Below are 17,002 nucleotides of genomic sequence, written 5' to 3' on the forward strand. Positions count from 1 at the left end.
ACTAAAGGCATGGTCCCAATCTGTGTCACTGAGGTCATCTATTAGTTGGTGAAAATTGGCCTTCCTGAAGTTTGTTTTTGTAGCCCCACTAGTAGACTTCTTCTAATTGGATAATCGAAAACTTATTATTTTTTGGTCACTATTATCAAGATGACTCTTTACCTCTACCTCCCATACTATGTCTGGCCTATTGGTTAGTATAAGGTCCCGAAGCGCCCCACCTCTTGTTGGGTCCTGCACTAGTTGGAAAAGGTAATTGTCCTTTATTATTGTCAAAATCATGTTTCCCTTGCTGGACCTACAGGTTTCAGCTTCCCAGTCTATGTCAGGGTAATTAAATTCCCCCATAATAATGACTTCCTCCTTTTTTGCTGCCCCATCTATTTCTCTTATAAGAAGGTTTTCCGCTGCTTCTGTTATACTTGGCGACTTAGAGGATACCCCCTTATGATGGTTACCGGCCTAGGTATTAAACGATAACTAGAAAGATCCCTGTAATGTCCATTCAAATATTTGTACATTGTAATCTAAATGCCCCTAAGACGTATTTTCTCCAGACCAAATAACCCCAATCTTGATAACCTGTCTTGGTACTGTAGTCCACCCATACCATTAATAATCTTTGTCGCCCTACTCTTCACCCTCTCCAGTTCAGCCATGTTGTTCTTATATACAGGTGCCCAAAATGTGACCCAATTCTCCATGTGCGGTCTGACTAATGATTTATACAGAGGCAAAACTATGTTCTTGTCAGGAACCTGTCTCTCTTGACACATCCCATGACTTTGTTAGCCTTGGCAGCCACTGCCTGGCACTGATCACTAAAGTTGAGTTTACTGTTTACCAGTACCCAAAGTCCTTTTCGGTAAAAGTTTTACTTAATGTCTTATTATTTTGCACATAATTGTACATTTTGGGGGAAATTTATCAAAACCTGTGCAGAGGAAGTGTGGTGCAGTTGCCCATAGCAACCAATCAGCTCACTACTTTCATTTTTAAAGAGGCCTGTGAAAAATGAAAGAAGTGATCTGATTGGTTTCTATGGGCAACTGCACCACTCTTCCTCTGCACAGGTTTTGATAAATCTCCCCTTTTGTTCTTACTACTCAAGTGTATAACACAGTTACATAGTACGGTCGAAAAAAACATATGTCCATCAAGTTCAAACAGGGAATTGAAGGATAGGGGTGTGGCGCGATATTGGGGAAGGGATGGGATTTAATAATTCTTCATAAGCATTAATGTTATTTTGTTCCAGGAATGTATCTAATCCTGTTTTAAAGCTGTTAATTTTTCCTGCTGTGACCAGTTCCTGAGGTAGACTGTTCCATAAGTTCTGTAGTAGTATAACAGAAATATATAGAAAAAGACAGAGGAGACACAATGCGCATCTAAGCGTAGTAAAAAAAAAAATATATATATATATATATATATATATATATATATATATATATATAGATAATCTGAGTGTAAAAGAAAATAATTAAATTAAATAAAAAATGAATGTCGGCTCCAAGGAAGGGGGGGAGCAGCCGTTTCCAGATTCGTGTTTTTAGTTGTTATGTTAGGTTTGCACAACACCAATAGACGCTTGTTTCCCACTATTCTGGGGGACACAGATTGGAGGAGTGCAGCCGGCACTAGACCCGTTCTCACCGGCGGAGGACGGTCACTGGAATGGAAGAATATCGGTCCCGTGGTCCCGAGAAAAAAGAGAAGTGCTTCTGTGGGCGCTCACCTCCGTCACAGATGTAGTCCGTCACAGGTATGTGGAAGTTTCTGAGAACTTGGTAAAATAAAACCGCTTGGACACGGATGTATTTTGGAAAATAAAAAGAAGGTTTATTCCTTCAGCATGCAATACAGCAACGCGTTTCGAGGGGCAGGGACCCCCTCTTCATCAGGCTATCTGATTGGGCAGTGTGGATGTCCTTTATTTATACCTCATTTGCCCGCGAAAATCACATGTGTGTGTTACATAACATGAAAATAAAACAATAAAGAAAAGAAAAAAAAAGAAAAAAAATTAATAAATAAATTAATCAAAATAAATAAATAAAATCCATAGAAAAGAAGACATTTACATTAAAAATGGAAGTGAGCATTCTGTAAAATAACCCACAGATGGTCAGTTTGACTAACCATTATATTATGCACCTTATCTTGTATTGCATTTGTGATATGTAATAATTCTGCAGACGTCGGGCCATTTCAAATGCTCTCCCTTCGGAGATCTACAGTGGCTGGGTGAGAGGTCTGAGGCACCGACCGCCGGTCTGTCCACACATCCGTCCTCCTGGCCGCTTATTGGATGGGGGACCGGCGTCAAACCCATTTCCCCACACAGGGATGATTACATTTATTTAATGCATATGTGTATGTGTATATACATACACACACATCCATACGCATGGTGGATGGATGTGTACTTATCAGCTGTTTGTTTTGTTTTAATTCATGTTTGTTTGTTGTGTCAGTTGTTAACTACAAACAGTTGTTAAAACAAAACAAACAGCTGATAAGTACACATCCATCCACCATGCGTATGGATGTGTGTGTATGTACATACACATACACATATGCATTAAATAAATGTAATCATCCCTGTGTGGGGAAATGGGTTTGACGCCGGTCCCCCATCCAATAAGCGGCCAGGAGGACGGATGTGTGGACAGACCGGCGGTCGGTGCCTCAGACCTCTCACCCAGCCACTGTAGATCTCCGAAGGGAGAGCATTTGAAATGGCCCGACGTCTGCAGAATTATTACATATCACATATGCAATACAAGTTAAGGTGCATAATATAATAGTTAGTCAAACTGACCATCTGTGGGTTATTTTACAGAATGCTCACTTCCATTTTTAATGTAAATATCTTCTTTTCTATGGATTTTATTTATTTATTTTGATTATTTATTTAATTATTTTTTTTTTTCTTTATTGTTTTATTTTCATGTTATGTAACACACACATGTGATTTTCGCGGGCAAATGAGGTATAAATAAAGGACATCCACACTGCCCAATCAGATAGCCTGATTAAGAGGGGGTCCCTGCCCCTCGAAACGCGTTGCTGTATTGCATGCTGAAGGAATAAACCTTCTTTTTATTTTCCAAAATACATCCGTGTCCAAGCGGTTTTATTTTACCAAGTTCTCGGAAACTTCCACATACCTGTGACGGACTACATCTGTGACGGAGGTGAGCGCCCACAGAAGCACTTCTCTTTTTTCTCTGGACCACGGGACCGATATTCTTCCATTCTGTAGTAGTATGGTATCCTCCTCTATGGTGATCACCTTACCCAATTTAGTGTCATCAGCAAATATAATGATACTACTCTGTAATCCCCCTACAAGGTCATTAAAAGACATTGAAATGAAGTGGACCCAGTACTGACCCCTGTGGTACCCCACTAGTAACTTTCACACAACCAACACACAGAGTAGGTTCACACACACACAAAGTAGGTTCCATTGATCCCCACCCTCTGTTTCCTATTACTGAGCCAGTTGCTAACTCATTTACATATATCCTTCCCTAGTCCCAGCATACTCATTTTATGTACTCACCTTTTGTGCAACACAGTATCAAATCCCTTAGAAAAGTCCTGACATACAACACCCACAGCTTCAAATTAGATCAAATTAGTCTGACAGGACCGGTCCCGCATAAACCCATGCTGGTGCTCTTTTGGAAGGTTATTTTCATTAAGATACTCCAGAAGAGCAACTGTCAGAAAACCCTCAAAAATTTTACCCACAACGCATGCTAAGCTTACAGGCCTATAGTTCCCGGGATCCCTTTTTGACCCCTTTTTATATATTGGTTACACATTAGCCAAGCACCAGTTCTGTGGAACAAGCCCTGTCATTATAGAATATTTAAATATAAGGAATAAGGGTCTGTCTAGCACGGTACTTAATTCCTGCAAACCCTGGGATGGGATACCATCTGGGCCTTGGGATTTGTGTGTCTTAATGTTGCTAAGCCAACCCCACACTTCTTGTTGGATTAAACAGGTTAGATTTGGTGGAAAATTTACATTATCCCTTCCCTTGTCCTCTGACATTGGATTTTCCTGTGTAAATACAGTAGAGAACGCATTTAGTAGATTTGCCTTTTCCTCATCCTCCTCCACCATTACACTAAGACTATTTCTTAGGGGGCCAAGATTGTCCGTTTTAAGTTTCTTATTTATGTAGGTAAATAATATTTTTGGGTTTGTTTTACTTTCGATGACAATCGTTTTCTCTGTTGCAATTTTTGCTTGTTTTATTTCTTATTAATAGAAGATATTCCTCTCCTTATATTTTTTTTAACGCTTCCCCACTACCTTCTTGTTTTAGTAGTCTTTATGCTTTCCTCATATCATTTATCACATCCATAACTGTTTGGTTAACCAAATTGGTTTTTCTCCTATTTCTAGCACGTTTATTCCCGAAAGGTATATGTCGTTCACAAGATATATTCAGCATGCTTTTAAAAATGTCCCATTTAACTTGTTTACTTTTATTTCTGAGTACACGTTCCAAATCTACTGTATGTTACTGAGGTCCCCTCTCAGATGGTGAAAATTTGCCGTCTTGAGGTTTAATGTTTTGGAAGCCCCACTAGTAGACATACTGCTATAAGCTAAATGAAAACTTATTATGCTGTGGTCACTTTTACCAAGATGACCCCTACTTCTACTTCAAATACTATGTCTGCCCTATTGGTTAGTATAAGAGCCAGAAGTGACCCTGCACTAGTTGGGAAAGGTAATTGTCCTTTATTATTGCCAAAAACGTGTTTGTCTTGCTAGACCTGTAGGTTTCAGCTTCCCAGCCTATATCAGGGTAGTTAAAGTCTCCCATAATAATGACTTCCCCTTTTTTTCTGCCCCATCTGTTTGTCCTGTTAGTAGGTTTTCTGCTTCTTACATTATACTTGGTGACTTATAACAGTCCCCTATAAGTATTTTATTATTCTTTCTCCCTCTCCTTATTTCCACCCACAGAGACGCCAAATGATTTTTTTCCTCACCTATTTCCTTGTGCATAATTGGCCTAAGACAGTATATTACTGTAAATCCCTCCCCCTTTCTCACTACAGTCCTTTTTTAAAAGACTGTAACCCTGTATATTAACCGCCTAGTCATAGGTCGCATCCAGCCATGTCTCACTTATCCCCACTATTTCGTAGTCTTCCTCCAACATTATTAGTTCCAGTTTCTCCATCTTATTATTAAGGCTTCTGGCATTAATATATGTGCACTTAATGTTTTCTTTCCTATTTCTCTTCCTATTATCTCTTATGACTTTTCTAACCCCTCTCACCGTTGCACCCCCAGTTTTATTACCTATCCCCATCTCTCTATCTACACTATCTTCCCCCTCTATGTTGTAGGTTCCCTCCCCCAGTCCTTAGTTTAAACACTCCTCCATCCTTCTGGCCATCTTCTCCCCAAGCACAGCTGCACCCTCCCCATTGAGGTGTAGCCCGTCCCTACTGTAGCCTGTATCCGTAAGAAAAGTTGGCCCAGAGGCGGTTATCGCTTCCAAAGGTGCTTCAAAGGGCTGAGTACATTTTCATTTTTCCTTTTTCATAAATTTGCTAAAATTTTTAAAATTCTGTGTTCTTGTTCTTCATTATAAGGTGATATAGTATAAAGTGCACAATTCCGCAAACTTCCAAAGGGTCTAAAGGCTTTCCGAATGCACTGTACATAGGCCTCCCCTTAATATGTAGGAACAGAACAATATGATATTTTTAATGGCATATTTGTAAAGAGACTTAAAGGGGTTTTACAGGAAAACTCAATAGTTAACCTATTGACTCCCTTTGCATTAAAACAACGAAAGCACATACATGCTTCACCCACTCCCTGGTGCTTTAAGAATAGTTAATCAGTCTTCATACAGCCCTATCAATTTCAATACAAGCTATTAAAAATTATGTTTTTTTTTGTTTTTTAAAGTTTGCAGACCATTATCAAGAAAAGCAGACAAATGAAAGGAGCAGAAGAAAAAAATCTGAATTTAGACAGATGCACAGTATCCAGCATTCCCGGATTGTTTCCAAAGAAGGTAGATAAAACTGTTATACGGTGTTACCAATTAACTCAGAGATTTTCCATTAAGTTATACATTATATTGGCTAACTAAAGAGATGGAAATTTACCCTACTTTTCCTCCTAGGATTGTCACTTTCGCAGTTGCTCCAGTAATTCACATCAAAGACCTTAATTCTGTTTACTCCTTTCTTCGTTTTTTTTTTTACATTCAAAGATTCTCCTCCCTACTGTAGAAATGCAGGAAACATTCTTACAAAGTATTCAGGCATTTTCAGATAAAGGGTCTTATAATGTTTAACTGCCAATCCCCTGATTTATTGCATTTACATTATCTGAGCAAAACCGCTGTGATTCTCACTCTATTGCCTTGGCCTACAATAATTTGAGCAATTTACTTTTGCCTAACCAATTCCACTGCTTCCCTTCCTGCATTCCTACATATATGGACATGATGGTGATGGAGAAGCTGTGCCCACCTGATGTTTGTGGATAACAGCTGTTTTCTAGGTTTTACATAATGGCATTAGAGTAATTTCTAACCCTGTCAAGTGTTAACACTTTTTGCATCACACTAAATGCAGACCATGATACTGACAAATATAATAGGCACTCAGATCCACTAGCATCTGTTATGTAAATTGCTATATGTGATCCCATTTAGTCCACAACGTGTTAAAAGAAACGTGTGTATCTGAAAAGGTCTCAAGTTATTTTTGATATCATTTCTAGTGTCTGCCGAGATTTTAATTCCCAAGTAATCAAGCATCTCAGATCAATTTATAATTCTCAGCTCTGCCAAAGAGCCAGAGAAATCACTATCAATTGGGAGCAAACAGGATTTCCCCCAGTTTGTCTAAACCTGACATTCTTTTAAATTCTTTCAATGTAGAAGTAATTAATGGAATAGCGTGTTGGGGTTCCTTTAAAAAATGGAAAATGTTGTGTGCATGCATAAGAATCTTGTTTTGCGACCCTTTCCAGCCAAATCCTTCATACACGAGTTATTACCTGCATTAGACTGCCAGCAGCTCTCTATATAGCACAGATAATAAAGGGGAAAGGGGGCATCCCTGTAACCACCCATGTAACCAGGGAGCTATAGAGCACATTAATGTAGCTCAGCATCTGTGAACCAACTCCAAACCTCTCAAGGGGAGCCCAGAGATATATCCATTCAACTCTATCAAATGGCGTCCATTGCTAATATAGCCCTTGACCCTGCCTCTTATGATTGTATACCAGAATTGTATTCTCTAAAACCTAAAATGACAGAGAGACTGAGATACAGTGTTTGTGTATCGCCATGTCTCCCATAGAGATATATGGAGGGGTCGTGTCGGCCACAGCTTCGGGCAGCATATGTATAGCATTGTGGTTCTCTGGGACAGGAACAAATAGCTAATTGCTTAAATGATAACTTTCATAGATAGTGGTAGCTCCAAGAGATGTAGTTAGGAGTTTTTTTGCTATTGTCTTTTATTTTTTTTTGTAGGAGATCTCCTCCTAGAGGGGTGGACTATAATTTAATAAAATAAGAATGCCTGTTTAGGAATCTATCTTACTATTGTTAACCCCTTAAGGACCGAGCCATTTTACACCTTAGGACCGGAGCGTTTTTTGCAATTCTGACCACTGTCACTTTAAACATTAATAACTCTGGAATGCTTTTACTTATTCTGATTCCGAGATTGTTTTTTCGTGACCTTTTCTACTTTAACATAGTGGTAAAATTTTACAGTAACTTGCATCCTTTCATGGTGAAAAATCCCAAAATTTGATGAAAAAAATGAAAATTTTGCATTTTTCTAACTTTGAAGCTCTCTGCTTGTAAGTAAAATGGATATTCAAAGTAAAAAAAATTTGGGATCACATATACAATATGTCTACTTTATGTTTGCATTATAAAATTGATGAGTTTTTACTTTTGGAAGACACCGGAGGGCTTCAAAGTTCAGCAGCAATTTTCAAATTTTTCACAAAATTTTCAAACTCACTTTTTTTCAGTGACCAGTTCAGTTTTGAAGTGGATTTGAAGGGTCTTCATATTAGAAATACCCCACAAATGACCCCATTATAAAAACTACACCCCCCCCAAAATATTCAAAATGACATTCAGTAAGTGTATTAACCCTTTAGGTGTTTCACAGGAATAGCAGTAAAGTGAAGGAGAAAATTTAAAATCTTCATTTTTTACACTTGCATTTTCTTGCAGACCCAATTTTGGAATTTTTGCAAGGGGTAAAAGGAGAAAATTTTTACTGGTTTTTGTAGCCCAATTTCTCTCGAGTAAGCACATACCTCATATGTCTATGTTAATTGTTCAGCGGGCGCAGTAGAGGGCTCAGGGGAAGGAGTGACAAGGGGATTTTGGAGAGAACATTTTTCTGAAATGGTTTTTGGGGGGCATGTCACCTTTAGGAAGCCCCTAGGGTGCCAGGACAGCAAAAAAAAAAAACACATGGCATTATCTTTTGGAAACTAGACCCCTTGGGGAATGTAACAAGGGGTAAAGTGAACCTTAATACCCCACAGGGGTTTCACGACTTTTGCATATGTAAAAAAATGTTTTATTAAAGTGCTTGTTTTCGCAAAAATTTAACATTTTTACAAAGGGTTAAAGCAGAAAATACCCCCCAAAATTTGAAGCCCAATTTCTCCCGATTCAGAAAACACCCCATATGGGGGTGAAAAGTGCTCTGCTGGTGCACTACAGGTCTCAGAAGAGGAGTAGTCACATTAGGCTTTTTTGAAGCAAATTTTGCTCTGGTGGCATGCCGCATTTAGGAAGCCCCTATGGTGCCAGGACAGCAAAAAAAAAAACAAACATATAGCATTATATTTTGGAAACTAGACCCCATGGGGAACGTAACAAGGGGTAAAGTGAACCTTAATACCCCACAGGGATTTCACGACGTTTGCATATGTAAAAAAAAATATTTTTTTTTTCACTAAAATGTGGGTTTCCCCACAAATTTCCCATTTTTGAAAGGGTTAATAGTAGATAAGACCCCCCAAAATTTGTAACCCCATCTCTTCTGAGTATGTAGGTACCCCATAAGTGGACGTCAAGTGCACTGCTGGAGCGCCACAATGCTCAGAAGAGAAGGAGTCACATTTGCAAACTTTGCTGAAATGGGGGGGACATGTCGCATTTAGGAAGCCCCTATGGTGCCAGGATATCAAAATTCCCCCCCACATGTCATACCATTTTGGAATCTAGACCCCATGGGGAACGTAACAAGGGGTAAAGTGAACCTTAATACCCCACAGGGATTTCACGACGTTTGCATATGTAAAAAAAAATATTTTTTTTTTCACTAAAATGTGGGTTTCCCCACAAATTTCCCATTTTTGAAAGGGTTAATAGTAGATAAGACCCCCCCAAAGTTTGTAACCCCATCTCTTCTGAGTATGTAGGTACCCCATAAGTGGACGTCAAGTGCACTGCTGGAGCGCCACAATGCTCAGAAGAGAAGGAGTCACATTTGCAAACTTTGCTGAAATGGGGGGGACATGTCGCATTTAGGAAGCCCCTATGGTGCCAGGATATCAAAATTCCCCCCCACATGTCATACCATTTTGGAATCTAGACCCCTTGAGGAATGTAACAAGGGGTAAAGTGAGCCTTAATACCCCACAGGGGTTTTACAACTTTTGCATATGTAAAAAAAATTTTTATTTTTTTTCACTAAAATTCCCCCCAAATTTTACATTTTTACAAGGGTTAATAGCAGAAAATACCCCCCAAAATTTGTAAATACATTTCTTTGGAGTAAGGACATACCTTAATTTTTGATAATTTTCGCTCCGCGGGTGCACACCAGGTCATGGAGTGGGAGGTCAGTCAGGGGCCTTGAGCTTATTATAGCAGCCAGGATGTGGGACTCCCCCTCAAGGAGCGTTAAAGGGGGGAGCACTGAGCCCTAAAATAGGGGAACACTATGGGGGACAACGGGCGGTAACTGGGGTAGACAGGTGGGGTACAGTGGCCATAATATGGGGTACAGTGGGCCAGAAAATAATATAATAATAAAATAGGATATATTCCCAAAATGATGATCCAGAGCATAGCCAAAACTAAAAAAAATATGCTCACCCCAAACCCTATGCTCTGAGTCATCATTATGGGAATGTGATGTGTGTGGCCGTCCCTAACCTGTTGCCTCAAATGCGCACCCGCTCAGGTGGAGAGAGAGCGCTGCGCATTTGAGGCAACATAAAAAGTCCCCGATGATAGTGACTTAGTGACCTATGACCCATTTTTTTTTAAAAACACCCCCAGAGGTCTTATCAGGTTTTTTTTTTTCCAGGTTTTTTTGGGCAATTTAGTGATTAATGGGGGTAACACTCTGGAATGTACTAAATTAAACTGAAAAGGGAAAATTTAGGGCTCCATGGAAGTGTGATACTCCCTGAAGCAGCCTATGCAGAGGCCCTGATTATCTGGGCAAGTGTCACACTGAATGGTGGTGTCCCTCTGTCTCCCCTTCCTGTAACACACTCTGCATTTTTTCTGGGATCGTTCCTTCTTTCCACTGGGTGGGACCTCACCTGGAAAGTGTTGGCCTGGGACGATCCTGGTGCCTATAACTCCAGACCCTTGGGAAGTCCGGCCTGCTCTTTCCCGGTCAGCAAAGATCAGGAACCTTAGGACTTCTTCTTGGTACTGGAGGAATGTCCCTGTGTTGCCAGCGTACTGGGATAGTACAAAAGCATTGTACATGGCAACCTGTACCATGTAGACCGCAACTTTTTTGTACCATGCCCGTGTTTTCCGCATGGCATTATATGGCTTGAGGACTTGATCTGAGAGATCAACTCCCCCCCATATACCGATTATAGCCCAGAATACAATCGGGCTTGAGGACCGGTCCCACGGTACCTCGCACAGGGAAAGGGGTGCTGCCATTCCCATGAATAGTGGTGAGTATAAGGACATCCCTCTTATCCTTATACTTCACCAACAACAGGTAATCATGGGTCAGGGCACGGGACTCACCCTTGGGGATAGGCGTCTTAACAAAATTTAGAGGGAGGCCTCTCTGGTTCTTCCGCACGGTCCTACAAGCGGACGTGGATCTGGCGGAAAGGGATGTGAACAGAGGGATGCTGGTATAAAAGTTGTCCACGTACACGTGGTAACCCTTTTCCAGCAATGGGTACATAAGGTCCCAAACTATTTTCCCGCTAACACCCAGAGTGGGGGAGCAATCTGGGAGTTCAATACGGGAATCTCGTCCCTCATACACTCTAAACTTGAGAGTGTACCCGGAGGTACTCTCACAAAGTTTATAGAGCTTCACGCCATACCGCGCCCGCTTCGAGGGAATATACTGGCGGAAGATGAGTCTCCCCTTAAAACTGATGAGAGACTCATCTACCAAGAGGTCCCTGAGCGGTACGTAGGCCTCCAAAAATTTGGCCCCAAAGTGATCGATGACCGGCCTCACTTTGTAAAGCCCGTCATGGGCGGGATCACCTCGGGGCAGACATGCCACATTATCTGCATAACGCAGACATTTCCGAATGGCCTCATACCGGTTCCGTGTCATCGCCATACTGTAAAGCGGGGTCTGGTATAGGACGTCCCCGCTCCAGTAATGACGAGCACTTGGTTTTTTGACCAGGCCCATATGCAGCGTGAGGCCCCAAAATGTCCTCATTTCCGCTGCATCAATGGCGCGCCATTCATTGGGCCTGGCCAAAAACGAATTTGGGTGGTGGGCAATGAACTGCTGGGCGTACAAGTTTGTTTGCTCCACCATTAGATTGACCAGGCTGTCACTGAAAAAAAACTTTAAAAAGTCCAATCAGTGAACCCAGCCGTGTCAATCCGGATTCCTGAGTCGCCAACAAACTCAGGAATCCGTGGCTGATAATCCTCTGGGGGGCTCCAGACAGGGTCATCGGAAGGGGGCTCCGGTGCACTTGTCTGGGGGGCCGGACTCCTATTACGAGCGGCATTGCCACCCGTACTAGTGTCGGCCACTGGGTCACTCTCATGGGGGGGTTGTGGCCTCGCCTGGCGGCGTCTCCGCCGCCGTACAGGGGACTCATCATCACTACTAGATGATGAGGAGGGCGATGAAGAACACAAAAATGTTGGATCTTCATCGTCCTCACTGGCAGATTTGGAGTCGGAGGCTAAAAAAGCGTAAGCCTCCACTGCCGAAAATACCCGGTGGGCCATCGCCTTTTTTCTACAGTTGGGGGGGGGGGGGTGTGGGAAAGTATGTAGTGTGTGGTGCTTGGTAAGTGTAGAACAGTAATAAAAAAAATAAAAATATGCGGACAAAAAAAAAAGGGGTGGCAAACGCAGCTCCCTGAACCCCTAATAGGACCCTGGGTAAGGGATCAGACCCTAATAGGACCCTGGGGGACCTATTAGGGGGTCGGGGGGGATTTTTTTTTATAAAAAAAAAAGCTGCGGTCCAAAAACAAAGGGGTGGCACACGCAGCTCCCTGAACCCCTAATAGGACCCGGGGTCAGGGATCAGACCCTAATAGGACCCTGGGGGACCTATTAGGGGGGAGGGGGGTACCTTTTTTTTTGCCTTTTTTTAACTTTAACTTTTTAACTATTTAAACTCCTACCTGTCCCTAAAGTGATCTCACCCTATTCTAAGGCTTCTGAGGGGGGGGATCAACAGTCCTCTTCCTGCTGCTGCACCCGCTGACTGAACCAAAACAGCGGGTCCAGCAGCGGGAAGGAGCCGTTAACCCCTCCTCTGCCGCTCTGCTATTGGCTGGACGATCGCCAGCCAATAGCAGCGTTGCTGGGGCGGTGACAGTATTGTCACCACTCCCCAGCAACGGTAGGTGATTGGCGGTGAATTGTACACCGCCGATCACCATTTATTTCCAGGTCATCGGGTCACCCGAATCGCTGAAGATCGCTTGCGTGATTTCGCAAGCGATCTCCGGCGATCGCCGACATGCGGGGGTCCCGGGACCCCCCTCGGCATTTGCACGGCATGCCTGCTGAAAGATTTCAGCAGACATGCCGTTCCGATCTCTGCCCGGCGCGCGGCAGAGACCGGAAATACAACAGGACATTCTCTAACGTCCTTGGGCATTAAAGCCCAGGTAGCGGGGACGTTAGAGAACGTCCTATGTCCTTAAGAGGTTAAGGATGAGTTAATGTGTGGCCTTAATTTGTGAGTGACTACCGCTAAACACTTTTTGCAGAGTGTCGATGCAAGAAAATTCACACCAGGTCAGGTTGGTATGAGTTCCCTCCTCGTTATCCCAGGGAGTTCTGCTTTATTACAGGAAGTAAATTTGGGTTTTACAAACTGACAGAAAGGGGTGGGTGAAAGTTAAAATTATGCATTTTTCTATATCCTGATTGGTCATTTGGGCATGGCGTAGCACAAGACATTTATGTTACAAGACTTCTAGCTTGAGATTTCTCCATCTTTCAACAAAGTCCAATGTTTAGACGTTTTGTATCCATTGTCTCCATCTCAAGGTTCTAATCTTAGTTACGAGCAAAGAGCAAGCTGAAATGTTTTGATTTAAGGAGAGCGAAGTTCTTCTGCACTATTTAGCAATAACATATAGCATTCTGATGTATATGGTTTAAAGGGTAGGGGAACAGATATATTTTTCCAGCAGCAATTGCATATTAATATTAGTATATTGATCAGTCATTAAAAACATAAGGGTCATCCCTATCAATTCCCCCCTAAAAGATATCTGTTACCGTACACGACATCTCTCCCTATGTTGTGTTCTGCCTAATAGTCCCAGGTTCAGGCGGAGAAAAATAAAAAACAGGTATGAGATGCTTCACTGAATTGAGTTGAGCGGCTCCTTGTGAACTTCCCCCCTTTGTAGTCAGACTAGTCCTTTACCTGGGACTTCTATGTTCACCCTACTCTGCTGTGTATACACTTGCACCATTGGCATACAAGATGGTTGTTCTTATGGGTGGAATTCCCTCGGTCTGGGTCTGATGTATCAATTTGGTTCAGATAAGCTGAAATAGTAGGTTCAATATCCACATACATTGTCCCTGTTTGAAATGTGGCCTCTACAGTGAAGATTATTATTTTCTTTACACAGGGGACTATGCAGCATCCAATCGTCATTCTCTGTAGTAGAGATTTGTTGGTATTGTTTTTTCTTCTATTCACACTCTGTGGTATATAGTCCCTGTGTTCCATCCCACTGCTCTCCAATAGTCACAGTTGTTCCCCCAGTAGTCATCCGTCACACATGTGTATATTGAATTGTCATCCCCATACATAAGACATTGTTTTGGCACCTCGAGACAGTTCATTATGTCACAGTAGTTACATTTAAAGGTAGTCACTTGGGCACTGGAAGAGTTATCAAAACGTGGGAAACAACTCTTGGGTCATTGTTAAGTCAGCCCAGTAATGGGGTGGAGTCGGATTGGGTTGCTGGGGCACGGTGTAGGAACCCTCTTGCAGTGTGAGGCGTATCCATGTTGATTCTCCTTCCAGTTTTACTGAAGTCAGAGTTGTCAGTAGAACCTGATAAGGGCCTTCGATTCTAGGCCCCAGCAGCCCCCTCATGTGTCTTTCACAAGGACAAACTCTCCGGGCTGCGGATTGTGACTTCCTTGCTCAGTGTCTGGATCTGAAATGGAAGAATAAACTGCAACATGTGTTACTTTCAGCTCATTACACAGGGTAATAACAAATTTTACTAAACTATAATTTCCTGCACTAAGCTGCTGAGGGTAATAACATCCTAGCTTAGGGACCCCCCTCCCTCAAGAAGTGTCTCATATGGGGTTAGACCTGTTGGCTGTCGAGGTGTGTTTCTAACAGAGTACAGGACTATGGGCAGCCCTTCTGGCCATGGAAGGGACAGTTCTTTACTGGCTTTTAGGATTTTTGTTCTTTAGGGTGCCATTCAGTCTTTCAACTTTTCCACTGCTCTGGGATGATATGGGGTATGGAGTCCAAGGTCTGCTCCCACCATTCTCCAAAGTTCTCTTGTAATATCCCCAATGAAAGCCGGTCCTTGATCGCTTTCAATTACTTCAAGGACTCCAAATTTGCATACAAGTTCCGTTAGTAGTTTCTTTACAATAGTGTTTGCTGTAATATTAGCGACTGGGTAGGCTTCTGGTCATCCTGAGAAAATGTCCACTGCTACTAGTACGTACTCAACTTTCCACTTTTGGGCAATTGCATGTGGTCAATCTGGATCCTCTGAAATGAGTAGCAAGGTTTGGCCAAGTGCTTTTTTGGAGTAACTTCTGTTCTTCCAGAGTTGCAGGTGTTGCAAATGTCACATGCCTTGACATATTGTTCAACTGGTGTTGTTATTCCTGGTGCAAGGTAGATTTTGTTGATAGAAGTGATCATTTGGTTTTTTCTTTTGTGGGTGACTTCATGAGCCCATTGAGTCACCTCCGGATAAAGGTTGAGGAAGCTTGAGGAAGACAAATCTTGTTTGCTCTTCTCCATAGGCCGTCTGATTCATTCAGTTCAGCTCCCATTTTCTCCCATATCCTCTTTCCCTTGTCCAAGGCTTGAGTCTGGAACTGTTTCAGTGTCTTGAGTCCGTGGTTCTTCTGATACTTTCTTCTGTCTTCTCGTCACCACATATACCCCTGATTCCTCTCGAGCAAGGGGCAGTATAGCTGCTTGGTCTTCCAAGAAATTTTCTTCTGCTTTTTCAGAGTCCAATCTTCCATGCGCTTTGACTTTGCTGATTGCCACTTGTCCAGGCAATTTTAAGGGTCCTGACAGTTCAGGCAATTTTAAAACTTCAATCAGGGTCCTGACAGTTTCAGAGTTCTATATAGGGGTTCCACTTGCAGTCATGTACCCCCTCAAGGCCCATTTTAATCCGAAGTCTAGCGCCACTCCATGCCCATAGGCAGAGTCCGTGTAGATGTTGGCGGTTTGTCCCCCCGAGATGCGGCAGGCTTCAGCTAAGGCAATAAGTTCCGCCTCTTGTGCTGGGATAGGGGAAGGGAGTAGTCTTGCTTGCAGAACTTCTAATGGGCTAACCACTGAGTATCCTATGTGGAAGTTGCCACTTTCATCAACATATCTGAACTCATCTGTGTATAGAGTAAAGGTTGTATTGTCCATTGGTAGATGTGATGTCTCCATTTCCATAACCTCTAAACAATTGTGCTTAGGGTCACCGAGGTCTCCATCATTTTGTCCAATTTGTTTTTCTTCATCATCTCCCCTCGAGAGAGGAAGCAATGGATGGATTCAGGATTGGGCATCTTTGAAGAGTTATTTTATCTGGAAGTAAGAGAGAGAGCATTGAAGCCTCATTTGTCTTTGTAGAGAAAGTGGATTTCTTTGGCATTGAGTCAAAATAGCTTTCAGATTATATGAAGCGAGGATAATGATAGAATATCCAAGAATGATCTCCAAAGTCTTGTCCAAAAGGTCTTTAGCAGCTATCACAGTTCAAAGTCAGGTGGGTGCAGTTTGTGCAACAGGATCTAGTCTGCATGAGTAGTATCCCAAAGGTCTCAATTTGTCCCCATGTTTTTGTGCAAGGACTCCAGAGGCATGACCCTTTGTTTCAGAGACAAACAGATAAGACGGTAGTTCATAGTTCGGGATGTCAAGTGCAGGAGCGGACATAAGGTCTTTTAGGCAGTTCAAACACTGTATGGCTTCCCATGAAAGTGGTTGCTTCTGAGTCATAGCTGGAATGGCATCATACAGAGGTTGCATCAGTGCTGAGGCATCCAGAATCCATTGTCGGCAGTACCAAGGAAAGCCTGTAGTTGCTTGACAGTTATAGGTTTATGGCTTGCTTCCTGTCTTCCATGAGGTGTTTAGCACCTTGAGAGATACAATGTCCTAGGAAGACAGCTTTTTATTGTGCCCACTGAACTTTTTCAAGAGACACCTTGCAGTTGATTGAAAAAAGAAAAGATAGCAGATCAACTGAAGTGGTGGCACACTCTTCTTGCGATGTGGCACAGAGTAGAAGG

At 42.3% G+C, this 17,002-nt stretch overlaps 1 protein-coding gene across 6 annotated transcripts in view; it reads left to right on the top strand.

Annotated features, from left to right (window-relative positions):
* TNRC18 (trinucleotide repeat containing 18) overlaps positions 1-17,002 on the top strand; it is a 968,701-nt gene that overhangs the window by 571,093 nt on the left and 380,606 nt on the right. For all 6 annotated transcript variants that reach the window (XM_056534534.1, XM_056534539.1, XM_056534536.1 and 3 more), the window contains one exon: positions 5,959-6,067. In XM_056534534.1, coding sequence (XP_056390509.1) covers positions 5,959-6,067 — 109 coding nt within the window. The remainder of the gene's footprint in view (positions 1-5,958; positions 6,068-17,002) is intronic.

The sequence above is a fragment of the Hyla sarda genome, chromosome 8 (genome assembly GCF_029499605.1).
Source record: "Hyla sarda isolate aHylSar1 chromosome 8, aHylSar1.hap1, whole genome shotgun sequence".
Classification (NCBI taxonomy): domain Eukaryota; kingdom Metazoa; phylum Chordata; class Amphibia; order Anura; family Hylidae; genus Hyla; species Hyla sarda.